The 16,221-nt window shown below is 42.4% G+C and overlaps 1 protein-coding gene across 1 annotated transcript in view; it reads right to left on the minus strand.

Moving 5' to 3' along the window:
* FAM120A (family with sequence similarity 120 member A) overlaps positions 1-16,221 on the minus strand; it is a gene marked incomplete at its 5' end in the record, with an annotated part of 104,459 nt that overhangs the window by 29,109 nt on the left and 59,129 nt on the right. Inside the window, 3 exons of the mRNA XM_082655967.1 lie at positions 7,860-8,034; positions 10,610-10,837; positions 12,615-12,702. Of these exons, the coding sequence (XP_082512093.1) occupies positions 7,860-8,034; positions 10,610-10,837; positions 12,615-12,702 (491 nt within the window). The remainder of the gene's footprint in view (positions 1-7,859; positions 8,035-10,609; positions 10,838-12,614; positions 12,703-16,221) is intronic.

Consider the following 16,221-nt stretch of genomic DNA (forward strand, 5'->3'; position numbering starts at 1 on the left):
CAGACACAAACTCACAAGGTCCCCATTGTCCAGCAGACCCTGTCCTCGGACTCACAATCTAGCACTCACCCCCATTCCTGCCGACCTCCAGCGCGCACAGCTCCACGTGTCGCCCACCCGTATGCCCACCCGTATGCAGAGGGTGGCCGTCACCACCGCAGGGCCCTCCTAGGTGCAGCACACCCCATCCACCTTTGTCCCAACTACAGTCTGAGAGGCTGGCACATTGTCAGCCCCAAGAAAACAGGTGAAAGGAGGTTACAAGACAACCAGTATGCTATGTTTCTATTAGGTCAGTTCACAAAGTTCATTTTCATGCCCCCCAAGCAAAAATGTATAAATCTATTTTTTCTATGTAACATCTTCATTTTGATGGCAAAGATTTATTTAATGGAACTAATTAGATTTTATCTTTGGTTGTTAATCTGGGTTAATAACCTAGTTAATCTAAGGTCTCTCACTTTCTTCCCCCAAAATACAAACACACACACACACCCACCACACACGCATGCACACAGGGCATAAGTTTACTGCATCTTAAAAAACTCAGATTATAGTGCCAGGAGTCTCCCTTGAGTTTTCTCAAAAGAGGCATTCTTATTAAAGCTGTCTTCATCTTCATCCATTTATTTCTTTCCCCTTTGTCAGCTCTGCTCTTGTCTCTCTTTAATAATTTTTAGCAATCATTTTATTACATTGTTTTCATTCTAGAAATAAATTTTTGGTGGAAGATTTTCATTCTCAAGTTCAGAATGCTTAGACCTATACATACTTTATGTTCCATGTCCTACATCGAGGATAAGTGGAGGTCAGAGGTACCAGCAGTCCCTTCACAAGTGTGTCTGTTCACTTGCGTGTTCCCTGAAGCTGCCCTAGACAGCTGTCCACACTAGCTGGGGCTCTGAGGGACCTAAGTATGCCTGAATTTACCTGGCATGATGCTGTGTGCTCAGATCCTGTTCAGCCTGTATAGGCTACAGATGAGAGCACACTCGTGCCTGAGGACCGCCAACTGATGCTCATGAACTCCCATGTCCTAGAGAAAGGACTGCCCCAATACTAGCAGGGACATGCAGTCCATACCCACCAGGAGCACAGGACAGGGCAGGGGAGACTGCAGCTGTAAAGGAGGCATCAGATATAGCAGCTTCCTCTCATATTCAAAGCATTTTTGTTGCTTATCTGCACTAGTCATGACAAGAATGGCTCATATCTAATTTAGGAAATACATGTCTTTCTCAGAGAAAATAAATGTGCAGTAACAAAAAGCTTTGCTCCAAAAGCAAAGATGCTTCCAATTTGCTTTACTTTTTTAACATGTATCTGTTTTTAAACTGAAAACTTGGAGATCTTTTGCGTATACCACCACTTAATAGCTGTGGAACCTTTGGCCCATCACCTAACAGATATTTATTGAGCACCTAGTGTGCACTGGGTGAGGCAGGAAAGGCACCCAGGGCTCAGGTGCCAACTCCCACGTGCCAGTGTGAGAACAAGGGTCTCCTTAAATTCTGAGGCCTGGGTCCCTCATTTGCCTTATGCTGGCCCAGCCCTGGAACTAGGCACTAAAAAAAGGGGCCAACGACTCACTCTCTTGCACAATCCAGATGAGGAAACACAAAGGCATCTTGTACCCCTGTTATGTGCTTTCAACTGTGTGAGATCAACTTATGTTGTATAGGCTCATTACATTAGATTAATTAAAGGTTAGTGTTTTATAGATTAATGAATTCCAAGGGACATCCCATTTTCAGGTTGACACATGGCAGCCTCTGTGTTACAAGCTTGCCCTTTGGGGTGGCTGGTACACACACGGTACCTTCTCTCCCTCTGGCTCCAGGCTTCTCCCCGAGTCGCTGCTGCCCAGGAGGGAAGGCTCGGTCTCTGATTCAGCTCACAGGAATAAGCAGATGCAAAGTAGCCAGCTAACAGCAAGTAACCTGGGCTCTTATCATTTTTGCAAAACCCACTGGTTATACAGGGATTATCCAGATGGTATGTGGCGGCTGGATTATGAGAACACTCCAAGTGCATGCAGACAAGAGCACTGGGGTATAAAACCCTCTCTGTGAAGGCACCCTTTTGGAAAGACATGTTCATGCTGCCTTGTTAAAACAAGAATAAGAGAATCCCAGAGGTTAGCTAATCCAGCTACTGTCCATGAATAAATTTTCTGTGTGTCACCATCAATAAATATTTATCTTGTCTTTTCTACTGACAGGAAAACTCATGATTTCAAGTGGATGACTTCAAAACAACTGAATATTAGATTGTCTTCCTTACCTGAAACTAAACTGAATTTTTACACTGGCAAAAACAACTCCAGGGCACAAGTTTTCTGTATTACTGGAAGCTAAATTTATAATGCAGCTTCTTTACTGGAAGTACCTCTTCAAATACAATTTCCAGACATAAAACACTATTAAGACTTAAGCTGTCAGTAAAAACCCAATGTTTTCCATCAGACGTTAATCATCTACTATTTTCATACTTACACACACGACAACCAGTTACCTTAGAAATCTGTTAGAATGCTGAATTTGGGATCCATCCCAGACCAGGAATAATGAACGTTTCATTTTGTAAGCCTATTCCAACTGACTGGTAGTGGCTGCCTATAGTGCCATATGATGAAGTATGTCTCTAAGCTCAGTGCCAGAGCACCATGAGCAACTAGCAGTGCCTGCTATAAGGGCTTAGGAGTGAGAGTTGTAGCACACACACAATATGGTTACAGGTAAGGAAAAAGACGGAGACAACTTCCAATACTATGGCCAACTGGACCCTTTGGTCTGTGTCTGTGCAAGTGTGTGTATCTGGGGAAGGAGCCATTGTTTTATTCCCTGAGCTCTCCTCTGGAGCTATAGAAAAAAAAACAAAACCACACAAATAAATAAAAACAAAACTCTAGTTCCTTCGTATCAGGGCAGAAACAGAAAAATGGGTGCAATGAGAGTTGGTCAATCCTTCCAATGGGGAAAACTGCTGGTTAACTACCAAGCAGCACTGTGTACAGGTTATGGGGTTTCAATTAGCTAGTCCCCCATTTCCTCATGCTGACACATCTGTAAGCACCCTCCACGACTCTCAAAAGTAAAAGACTATGAATTTTTTCCTTAAACCTTTCATATCTGAGCCTGGGGGTATCCTACTGTCCACAAACATATACATGCTCAGTAGGCCACGGGGCACACAGAACATGGTGTTACAGACATGTGGTAAACACTGTTCCTAGTCTTCATTTTTCCCATTTATATCATTCCTACTATATTAGAAACTCCGAAGCTCAAGGAACTATGACATAAACATTAATCCAAAAGAGTACCATCAAACACTGCCTGTCACACAACAGTGCCTTCCCCAACAGCTGTCTCTTGAGCTCAGCTGCTCAAAGTTCTGTGAGGAAAAGGCAGTTTGCTAATGCTACTTCTGGAAAGCTTTGAAGGATAAAGAAATTCAGATTAATATATAAACAGCCTTCATAAAATCATAAGAAAAAAATGGTAACGATAACCAATTTTCACACATATTGAAACAGCACACTAATTAATATTGGTCATGCTATAGTATTCTGTTTTATAATGTAATTCACAATGAACAAATTTAACTTATTTATTTTCAATTAGCAGTCCCAATTATTTGGCACTAACAAAATTTCTAAAGCAAAGTAGACCAGGAAAAAGAAATCAATGTTCCTTTTGGCTTTTCTTGATAGTTTAAAAAGTAGAGAATATGGGGAAATACAAATATAGCATAAGTATACTAAATATAAACATAGTATATAAACTTGCTTTCTATTTCCATAACTACATCTCACGTGTCTATAATTTATGCCCATCTATTTTCTACAAGCCTGCTTTTTTTTTTTTTTTTTTCTGGCTGCACTGCACAGCTTGTGGGGTCTTAGTTCCCTGACTAGGGACTGAACCCGTGCCCCCTGCAGGGGAATCCTAACCACTGGACCGCCAGGGAATTCCCAAGCCTGCGTTTTTTTTTACTTAATTTTGAGGTACTGAAGAGACTTGCAGAAAACAAGCCAGTTTTATTAAGTGGATAATAATTTTTAAATTCACAGATCACTTCCTGGATTTTTAACGGTTCAGCTATAGATGAGGCGACTCATTATCCTGTAGTCTTTTTAGAACCTGAACCCTTTCTTCTGGCCCCTTCACCATTGGAGAGTACCTGGGGGAACCCCAGTGCCCGGGTGGCTGAGGAGCGCCCCCAGGGAGAAGAGTCAATAGGGCGCTAAAGGCCAGAGCTGACTCCAGGGCAGAAGTGCATGTGAGAGGCAGCCACGCCATCTGGATTTCACACACAAAGGCTTCGAGGCCAGGGCTGGCTCAGACCCAGGCGCCTGTCTCCAGGCCCAGCCTTTATTCCAGCAGCTACAGAGACAGCTAGGTCCCTGTTCCCATCTCTCCCCAAAGCAACTGCCACCATCACCATCCAACACATCTGGGTGAATCTGTTTGTGTTGGGTCAGCAGTCTTCTGATTGGACTGGTAGGATTTCCAATTCCACAATAGTGACTTCAGTAGCATGCTGCCACAATAAAACAAGTATTCTTATTAAATTCCTAAAAGCAAAATGATAGAGCCTAGAAATGGACAGAAAAGAACAGAAAAATAAACTGCCAGCATGTAATTCAGTATGATTTTCAAAGGCTGGAATTTTTTAAGGATCCAACTATAGATATCCTACTTTAACCATATAATGACTTTAAAAATGAAACTTTGGTGAGTCACACGAAAATTCACTGTAGATTATGAACATTTTATCATATGCCTTAAGCAAGAAACTAATGTCCAAATGAATACATGTCTTATATCTAATGAGAGTTAAGTATTTTTGAACAACCCTATAGACTTCAATATGTCCTTTGACTAGTTCTGACAACAAAGCCCTCTTGGGAAAACTCTTGATGGTCACAGTGACCACACCAGGAACATGCCTGTGTACGCACAGCATTCTGAAGCCATGTTAGATCAAAACCCTCACATTCAGAGGCAGGTGCATCACCTACTTGAGTAGGTGGGTTTACCTGGAACCCACATAGCTTGGTTTTGGTTACCAGACTACCAAAGTGGAAGGCAAAGTCAGTGGGCATGTGGAAAACAAACTTGTCCCAAGGACCTTACGGTGCACTTTCACGTGGTTTATGAATCTCCTGCAAAGTGCCATTGATTTCGTTTCATCTACATATGGTCTAAGAGTAAGTGTAGGTAAAACAAGATTTCAACATATTTTCAAATCTTGTCAACCAAGAACTCCTGAGAAAATGCTCTTTTTGGCATGATCAGACATTGTTGTTTTCCCATCTCAACCAGACCATCAAGAAGCTACAGCATTTTCTCGGTAAGAATAGTAAAATGCATAGTCACTTAGTAGATGTTGCAAGCTTGGAAACCTATATCAGCGGGATCATAAGAGTCAGTGTTTCCCATTAGCCAAAAGTAACATAGCGGTGACAAACAACTGTGTCTGTCCCATCCTTAAAAAGAAGTCAGAGGAGTGGGGAGGGGAGTGGAGGCAGGAGGAAAGGAAAAAGACATGCCTGCCAAATTCTCTTTGAAGCTACAGCCTTCTCCCACTCACCTCACACTTCCCCCGTCCACCTCACACTAGTACACCTTTCTCCTCCTTTCCTTTGTATTCCCCTGTGCCTCCCCCCTCCAAATGAGGTCAAGGCACCTCCATCCATAGCCTCACAGAGCTCATCTGAGTCACCCAGACTGTACCACCCTTCTTCTCTTCTTCTCTTGATCATGCCATTCCCCATGCCCTCCAGCCCCGGCCAGAACTAGCCTGCTACAGGCAAAGTGACCCTGTCAGCATCAGGCCCTATGGTGTGGTTTGCACACTCAGCCCTTCACCACAATGTGCCTCTCTCTTGCTTATGTTCAGAGGATGTTGGTCCATTTAGTTAATACTCTCCCCTGGGTTCTGCTTCCCCTATTGTCTGCTAACAGGCCAGCCTTTCCCAGGCCAGTAAGACACCTGTACCACCCAGGTACAAACTAACTGATGAGGGAGTGGAGCATGCTGTGTGCTGCCAGCTGTGTGTTCCACAGTGTTTTAAAGCCTCAGACTGGCAGCAGGGCAGAACAGACCAAGTCTCTGACTTCCCGAGAGCACCTGGCACCTGCAGCTCACCTGTGACGCAGAACTCCCTGAACCAGACACGAGGGATGCACACTGCCCACTGCTGAGGGCACGAACAGAGCACACCAGCCATATTCAGGCTGCTGTATGAAGCTGTGAACACTCCCAAGGGGAGCCCGACCTGGGGTCTACCTGAGGGTCTCCAGGTTGTGATCACTGAAAGCTCCTGAGGAGTTTCTGCATAAAGATGACTATGTTTCTGGAACAAACAAGCAAATGAAAGAAACAGCCTTTCACCATGAAAGCCAATGTGGTGCTATGGAGCTGAGGATACGGCAGGAAGTGGGGCTGCATGGGACCCTGCAGCACTCAGCATTCTATGCCCAACAGAGACCCAAGGGGCTATAGGGACGAAGACGGTGGTGAACTGAAGTGGACGTCACAGCTGTGGAGCCAGGGTGGCCTGGGTGGGCCAGCACAGAAAACTGACCAATCCCGTGCAAAGTTAGAAAGGTCCTTCTTTTCTGAGCAAATAAATCACACAGCGTGAGAAAAGAATGAGGATTTGTACATCCGGAACGTACTGGGCCTTTGAAAAGAGTGTCCGTTGACAACACTCGGTATTCACATGGTGTCTACAGCCCTGATCAAGGCAGAAGTATCAGCTAGAGGTGGCCCTGCAGAGCCGGCATCACCTTCTCCAGCTACAGTCATATACGCCACTCTCAGTACGACTATCTTCAAGTAAGGGTAGTGACAGATTGCTTCATTTTAAAGGCTTACAGAATCACAATTGTGTCATAGTAATTAGAAATAGAAACCTTAGGAATCTATAGTACTGAGTTTTTAGCATTGGAGAATCTCTCTAGTTTTGAGTTCCAAAGGTAAGACCCACTCCCACACTTGTCCCTGAACTGGTCAGCTTCACCCACGTTACCAGGACTGTACTGACCTGCCATACAAGAAGGTGATTTATCAGTAAATATCCTTAGTTTAGAGGATGATCTAGTAATCTACAATTTCCACACTTCATAATATTCTTATTTTAGACTGCATGTTTTGTGAAACTTTTCTATATTTCTTACTAAATATACAGTGACTTTTACATTCCCTACATTAGTAGATAAGGTTACCTAGAACAGAAAGGCATGATTCCCCCCCCCACCAAATTACACTGGCTCACTAGAAGAGGGAACACTCTGACCTCAACTTTTGCCAAAATTCCAAACGTTTTCTGTCTTTCCACTTCTCCCTCCACCCCCAGAGTTGATCAGCCAGAGGTCTCTGAGGGAAATCATTACAAGTCCCCTCTCAGCTTCAGGGATGTGTGCAGCAATACATCAACTGCACAGAAGTGGCCCTGTGCATAGCTGGTGGGACCGCCCCAGGAACACTGACTTCTGGAAAGAGTGGATCATATCTCGTGGACAGCAGAGCAGACACTGCTGTTGCTCTGTCTGGGACATGCTAACCACAGCAGGACAGCAATCGTCAGGACTGTTTCCAGATCAACGTTCAGTTTAAAGCATAAACCTGCTATTTTATCATTTTACTGAATGAACACCATTGCTGGGATGTTACTGAGGAAAACAACCCGTGGCCTGTCCTCCTTTCCTAAGAGCCCCAGTGAAGCCCACCTCCTTTATGTGGGGACTCTCAGGGCGAACTCAGTTACGATCCTTCTAATGCTTTAAAAATGCACAAGAGATTACGAGGTACCGAGGAAAACAAACAATGGATTTTACAGTACATACATTCTGGTGGAAGTCTGTTCTTTCTAAAAGCAAGTCTCTCAGTTTTCTTTCTGCTTTCTGCCAAGCTAAACAGGACTCCGTAAACATACTGACGAACTGGCCTATAGAGCAGGGCGGCGGGAGGCAGGTCTTTGCTGGCTTCATCTTCAATAGAAACAGCAATTTTGATTTCACCCTTTGCATGGAAGAAAGCAGAATAATATTGCACGTTTTTCATGTTGAATTTACAATAAACTCACAGAAATATACTGTATTATCTCCAGTTAACGAAATTGCAATTCTATTCCAAATCAATTGCTTAATAAGTTGCCTACATCAAGATGTTTAGGAAGAGTTCATTTAGCAGGCTGTAGTCAAAACATATGCTCAAAGAGTCAAAATAAAATCTACATTGTTTTATTTTTAATCTGGAACCAAGAACTAAAGAAAACCATGTAGATGATCCGAAAGTCTTTGAAACAGTCTAGATAGATAACATCAGACAACAAATAGAATAGAAAATGCTGAGAAGTGGCAAATTTTATTTATGAGTCAAGATAGCCATAGGTAATGAAATTCATAATTTTCAATGACCTATACAAAATCCAAGAAATGAGCACCCTGAAAACAAAATGGTCACAAATTTTCTCTACCAAGCTCTTCCATAAAAAATTACCATACACAAAAACGATCTACCTAAGAGAACTCTTTTAAGCGTTATTCATTTTTAAAGTGTTCGGCATGTATCAGGCCTCTGCCCCAGTGCACCAAGTACTCAACAGACGCGTCACACTGACTGAGAGGGCATGATGGTCACTAGGGGCAGAAAACGAAGGAAGCCCCGTTCTGTTCATCACCCCCATCCCCCTCTGCCAACACAGCAGGGGCTCTGCTGTGGCTCCAGGAGACAAATGACTGCTACGACCACCTGCACCTGAGACCCTGGTCCTGTCTTGAATATTTTATGCCATCAAGGTACATCTCAAGAGATTTCACAAGGAATTTTATTTATGTATATTCATAACATAAAAATATATTTATGACCTCCAGTGTCTATTAACTCTATTGATACATACTTTTAATTATGTCATTGCGTTTGCTCTTTCTTTCACATAAATTTTATTTCAAAATTGGTCTTTTCCCTTATCAGAACCTTCATACTCATTAATCTAGTAGCTACATGTGGTTAACACTCATCTAGTGAGTATTACTCTCTCAATATTATGAGACTTTGATAATTCTCTACATTCTTGTTATGAAGCTTCACTACAAATGTCTCAGCCTGGACAATTTAATACCAGAGCTACTCAGGTCCCAGGAAACAGTACACATTTTAGTCTAAACTTTTCCCAAATATATTGAAAAATTTTAGGTGGCACCTTAAAATCAGAAGATAGTCGAGTTCACTTTTCTCAACCACAGTGATTTTATCAATATTTGCCCTTGAAATCAGTGAGTACCGAAGAGGAGGACAGGCAGTTTGCATCACTCAGATTGATTTAACCGACAGTCCCCAAGTCAGATCCACCAGCATGACAGGGCACAAACAGCAGGGGGTCCAGGGACTTCATATTCCAAATAACCACAAAGAGAAAGAGCACAATCTTCCCCAAACTCGGGTCCCTTTAAACTTAGCAAAATCCTTTTCCCGCAACAGTAACTTTCACTTACCCTTATAATTTATGTTGGACCTGAAAAATAAAATGTTTACTTTATAACCATAATCTGAGAAGTGATACCACACATGCACACCCATGTCAAATAACAGATGAGACTTGGAGGCAATTACAATTTAAAAATACATTAAAGGACCTGAATAAGTAGTACTGGTCTTCTTTTCCTTTATTGTACAAAATATAATATTCTTCATGTCCTTTAATTTATAAAATATAAAAGTAGGTAGTTCAAATTAGTCAATTAACGGTTAAAGTCCAGCTCAGGAGTGCTGTGGAATGGGAGTGACTTTTGTATTTACTGACTCCATTCTACAAACCATAGATGGACAACAGAAAATAGGAAGAAAGAAGTTTGATCATATATGGTGGTATAGATACTGATGAAAACATGTTAAGTATACATACAGTAATTCACCAATTCTGCATGAGAAATCTGGTCACCAAGTTAACTTGTTAAATTGTAGGTCTGTGATTATAAACATAAAGACTACAAATCATTGAGGAAATTTAAGTACACACAGATCTATTCAAGACACTAAGATTCAGAAACAGTTAATACCACACTGTGTATCTATTTAAGCATACATTTAGTAAGATAATAATAAATCGACGAGGTCCTGTATTCCATTTTTTGCTATAAGTGCTCAGTGAGGTAGAGGAACAAGTCGAATTACATGAACTGCTATCAGCCACTCAGAAGTTGGGTATTTCTCGGACAGATGATAAATCAGATATTGAATGTGACATCATAATTTAACTTGACACTACAGCATAAACATGATGTAGGAAATTTTGAAATTAGAAATAAAAAGAATAAAATTACAAATCAGAAAATAATATGACGTGCCGTTAATTAGAAGTTTCAAAAATATTTTGTATTAAATTGAAGAGGAAAATAAGACTTTTCCCAAGTTCTTCTTTTATTATATTTGTAAGTACAAATTTCCATCTTTTTCCTCCAAGTTTAGAAAAGGGAAAATGAACTTTGTTTCAAGTAGCTGGTAAGATAAAAAGCAGTCCCAAAAGGAACAAGGACACACTCCACAGGAGTGACCACTGTGAGATGACGGCCACACCCACAGCCCCCGTGCATACCTTTGTCAGGACGTGGAAGATGTAGGGGTACATCAGCCCCTTCTTGTGCCGGTGCTCGGCCACTCTCAGCACCTCAGGCGCGACGGGGGGCAGGGGCGGGGTGGTGATGTCCATGTGGTTCCTGGTGGGCATGGACAGGAGGCACGGAATTGGCTGAACAGTGCCAATCTGGCTCCCCTTTCCCTCAGCAAGCTGGCTGCCCGAAGAGGCAGTGGACGAACCTTCTGCCTACAGAGCAATGGGTGAGAGGGGAAAATGGTTTCATGTCACATTTCCACTCCTTTAACCTGTCTGTCCACTTGCAACACAGAGTCCTATCCAGAGACATGTGATTAACAACTTCGCCAATGAGGACAAGGGAGCTATGATCCACTCCTCCTTGGACAGAGGAAGCGGTAATCGGACACCCACTATGCCTGTGTTGGGGGTGGGAGCCTGGAAGACTGCTGCAGCTTCTGCTGGGTGACCCCCACCCATGGCTCCTCCCTTGGGATCCCCGTGGGGTGAATGGCCTTTTGTGGTTGCTAACCCTGGTCCCACCTGGCTCCCCCCACGTGGCCAACTCCTGTGTTTCTGCTTTCTTTGGAGACCCTTCCTAAACTAAATAGGCATCATCCTCTCTACAGATAAAAAAAACTAATGCTCTGAGAGGGTATGCCTTTCATCTGTTGTAACAAGACCAGTAACTCATGGACCTGGGACTCAAAACTAGGCTCGAGTCAGGCCTGCTCTTCACCACCACCACCAGTTGTTATTTAAAGAAGAAACAAAAACCAAACCTCAGGCATTCTCTTAGGTCATTAAAAGCCCCAAATTAAGTATATGTAGAGAACTATCTACCAAAAATTAAAACCAAAGAACAAGCTAATACCATTAAAAATGATGAGTCAGATCTATATATACTAACAGAGAAACATGTGCATGGTAAACTGTCAGGTGAAAAATACTCATTCTGTAACAACCGATCACCAAAATACAGCATGTATGTACATGAATAGGAAAGCGTGTGGACACCAAATGATCACCTCAGTGCTGGATTGCTGCAAGGCAGCAGGACCAAGGGGAGGAAAGGCAGAGGGAGGGTCTTAGCTTTCTCTTTACAAATTTTAGCAAATTCCTAATTGTTTACCAAGAGCAATTATTATTTTTGCAGTAAACTTTTTTTTCTCACAATAAATCCTAGTAATAATAATTGCTCACTGATTTTGTGGCACCTTAAAAAATATACATTTTTCTGTTTTGAAACGACATGTATTCTTTACAGTGGTATGCAACAAGTGCTTAATTTTATCCATTAAAACGTAAAGTGCCAAAATTAGTCTTAAGACGAATAACTCATGGATAACTCACGAGTGTTTTGTACACTTTCCATTCCATAGAATGTAGACATGAACAACCGAAAATGCTTTGGGAGGTACTTTGCAAATAGTAGGTATCCAGAAAGCATTTTTGTTACCTATTTGCAGGATAATCATTCAACAGTGAGAATATCTCAGAGTTTTAAACAGATTTCTGATATTCCATCACCTTGTATAAAACAAGCCCTCTTCCAGCCGGAGACCAGCTCATCCTAAGTGATCACATGTGGGGACAGATGTGGCTTTGTAAGTTAAACAGATATTTCTAGAGATGAATATTAACACGTAGAAATAGAAAAAAAAAGGAAAATAAAATTTAGTTTATCTTTTTCATTTTTAATGTATACGTCCCAGGTGGTTTTCTCACTTAATCACCACAAAAACCCTACAAGAAATGAGGGTTCTGGAAGGCTATGCAGCGAGCAGAGAGAAGAGGATCTCTACCAGGTCACCACCCTGCCTGTGAAAGAAAGCAGGCTGGTGGCAGCACAGCCCTGGGGTTCCTCCTTCCTCTCTCACCCCTGCCAATGTATTACTCATAAATAACATGCTTAAAAAAAGAGAGAGCATTTTACTTTAAACCAATCCCTGGCACTACATGCTGAAAGAAGGAGAATTTGAAAGAATAAAAGGCATAGACTTACTACCTTTGTTTGGTCTCCTGAGTCTCCCCGTGCTTGAGGTTCTGAATGGCTTCCTGTCTTCTCCCAGCCAATTTTGTTCCCACTGATATGGCTGAACATAAAATGAACAAGAATACTGATTAGTGTCGACCACTTCCCACACATGCTCATGATAATAAGGGCCTGCACTAAGCCTACAGACTCAGTGATACCTTATGCTTTCCTGATCTCACCTCCCCCAACAACCTACCTCCAGAGAGAATCTTATCACAGGAACACTTTCCACCTACTCCAAACAGGTAGGTGGTAACCACCCACTGTGGAAGAGGAATCAAGCGCCTAACTCATGCCTCACTGCTCGGCTTAAAGATGGTCTAGGATGTGCTAGTGCCTCAGGGTACAGAGGAGACAAAGGCAGACCTCGCCTTTGGGAGCTCAGTCATCTTGGAGCAGTAAGATTTAAAAAATCATATTTAATTGATATTTATCAGGCAGTAGAAGATTGAATGTTATCTGGGTCACATGTTACTCAATTTATAAATAAATGTAAGGCATTACATGTCAAGTGACAATTCAGGGGGGCATTCCTATTCATGCAAAGGGGCATGGGAGCTAAGGCTTGGGATAACTCACACGAACAAGTCAGAGGTGGGAGGGCGCCTTCCAGGCCCAAGGAGAGGGAATGGATTTGGTGAGCTCAGAGAACAGGGAGTGAACTGAATCTTATTTGGGGAATAACTTTATCTGGCAGAGTAAAAGTGGGAAAAAGAGATGGGGAAGATTACAGAGTCTCTTAAACGCCAGAATGACGTATTTCAATCAGTGTTCTTAAAAAACTGTGGGTTGTGACCCATTAGTAGCCTGAGAAAACAATGTAGTGGATTTTAAAAAAATGAAATGGGGACTCCCCTGGCGGTCCAGTGGTTAAGACTCCACGCTTCCACTGCAGGCGGCACAGGTTCGATCCCTGGTCAGGGAACTAAGGTCCCACATGCTGCGTAGTGCAGCCAAAAAAAAAGAAAGAAACGGAACAGACCAGATGCAGTGAATGTGGTATGAATGTTATTATTTCAAAAACTCTTTGCACATTCGTGTATTATGGGCCACAATGTAAAAGAAAATTTACTTCGGTACCTGGGCAAATTTTGTGAAAAGCACTATCCTGGAGAAGGAGGGAATCTAGAGGGGCTTGAGCAGGGATGCAATGCTGGCGAGCTATAGGGATGGCCTGGGCCACTATAGGCATACACCTTTCGCTTGTCCCTTCCCCTGCAGGGCTCCACGCCAAAATTATCTTCTAAAACCAGTGCTGGCCACAAGGCAAGCCAAGCCAACGTAGAAAGGTTTTACTTGGTTTGCCTTTCTGACTCACACGACAGATTTTAAGACTTGGTAATTCTATCTTCCAAGCGACTTCATTTTAGTTCTATTTAAAAAAAAAAAAAAAAAAAAGCAGTTGCAAAAAAGAGGAGAGATGAGAAGCCTGTCCCATCTTAAACCAAGAATCGTGTCCCATGTTGTGATATTTTGGAGTCTAATTTTAGCTCCTTGATCCCAGTCACGGGATGGGATACCCCAATACCTCCGCATGAAACAAGGTCACCCAGATGCCCAGTTATGCAGCATCCAGGCTCCCTATCTTCAGTGAGGACTCAGAGAAACCACTGTTCTGTCCAAGTTTGCTACTCATGTGTGCAATTTCAGGCTACAACTTTGCAAAAACTAGAGGAAACCCAAGTGATGAGAAGGCATAAAAATAAATGTAAGTATTCCAAGAGCACAGTGATCCATCCTGTTTAAAATCCGAGAGAAAAGCAGCTACTACATGAGTGAGTAGATAAGAAGCTGGACAAATAGATTAGCGAATCAATTATTTGTTGAGTGTCTACTGGTCAGGACATGTTATGTGATAACTGTGCCAGGACCTGTGAAATAGGGAAACAGACAGTGGACAATCTTGTCATACATACATCCAAAGTGAGTATTCCATTAGAATGTGGTACAGAGCTGCTTAAAAGGTTGGTGACTTTTATTCTGTGAAATTTTAGAACAAATTATTTGGATACTTACATGTTTTATAAAGAAACGTAACATTTGTTACCTACAATTTTAAACATTTATGTATAACATATCAATAAAATGCACACGTGAACAGCTTAATGAATGTCCACAAACTGAACACACCATGTAAGCAACCAAATCGACTCAGGGCTGATATCCCAGGATCCCCTTCTTGACCTGCTCCAGACACTTCCTCAAGGGCAACGGTTATTCTGACTTCTAACAGCAAAGACTTCTTCTATCTGGTTTTGAACACGATATAAAGAGAATCATGCGATTGTACACTTTTTGTGTCCAGTTTTGGCTCAACAATACTATTGTACACAGTGCTGGTTTGGTCTCAGTGCTGCATGCATCCCATTGTGGGGGCATGCCACAGTTGGATCTGTAATCCAGCCCTGCAGGAGATCCCTGCCCTTGATGCACTTAGTATTTTGTTGTTCTTGTGTTAGCCTTTTGGGAGGGAATGCGGTGAATCTCAGCATAGTCTAATTTGCACTTCTCTGATAATGATGAAGATAAGCATCTCTCCATGTGTGACATCTTCTTTTGTGTTGTGCCTATTCAAACATTCTACAATAGGTGGAGAATGTACAGAATGTTCTTATGGACTTATAGGAAGAAATTATATGTTCTGGATACAAGTTCTTGGTCAGGTGTATGGACTGCAATTATCTTCCATGCCCTGCTGGACTGCCACCCCTCCTGCTTTACAACAGATTGACGTTTTTGTATACATGTGATGCCTCATCTTGTACGACTTGGCTGCAACTGGGTGCAGCCTTCCCTGACCACCCCATCCTTGCTATTCTCATTTCTGTGTTTCCTTCATGGCATGCATCATATTCAGCACTAATTCTAATTACTGTCTGTTTTCATCATTCAATTATAAACTCCATGAAGATAATAAGACCTTAGAGTCACTGCTGAACAGGTGTCCAACAGTTGAATGAGTAAATCACATAACTGTAGCCTAAAGGTATATGGCAAAGAAGGTATAAAACCTGGGTTTTATATGGGTACAGTGTGATGGGGGGAGACCATACCAACACTACTACTCAAGTGGAAAGCTTGTCCCACTTAAGATGACATAGAATTTTTATTTATAAATCTTAGTTTTGTTTTATATAGATTATCAAACTAAAAATAATGTCATAATCTAAATGCTCATAAGACCTTTTATTTTTATTTATTTATTTATTTTAATTTTTTTTTTTTGGCTGTGTTGGGTCTTCACTGCTGCGCGAGGTCTTTCTCTCGTTGTGGCGAGTGGGGGTTACTCTTCGTTGCGGTGCGCAGGCCTCTCTTGTTGCGGAGCACGGGCTCTAGGCACGCGGGCTTCAGTAGTTGCAGCATGCAGGCTCAGTAGCTGTGGTGCGCGGGCTCTAGGGCGTGCAGACTTCAGTAGCTGTGGCTCTCTGGCTCTAGAGCGCAGGTCAGTAGTTGTGGTGCACGGGCTTAGCTGCTCCACGGCATGTGGGATCTTCCTGGACCAGGGCTCGAACCCGTATCCCCTGCATTGGCAGGTGGATTCTTAATCACTGCACCACCAGGGAAGTCCTTCATAAGA

This window comes from Grampus griseus (genome assembly GCF_964374135.1).
Source record: "Grampus griseus genome assembly, chromosome: 6".
Taxonomy (NCBI): Eukaryota; Metazoa; Chordata; class Mammalia; order Artiodactyla; family Delphinidae; genus Grampus; species Grampus griseus.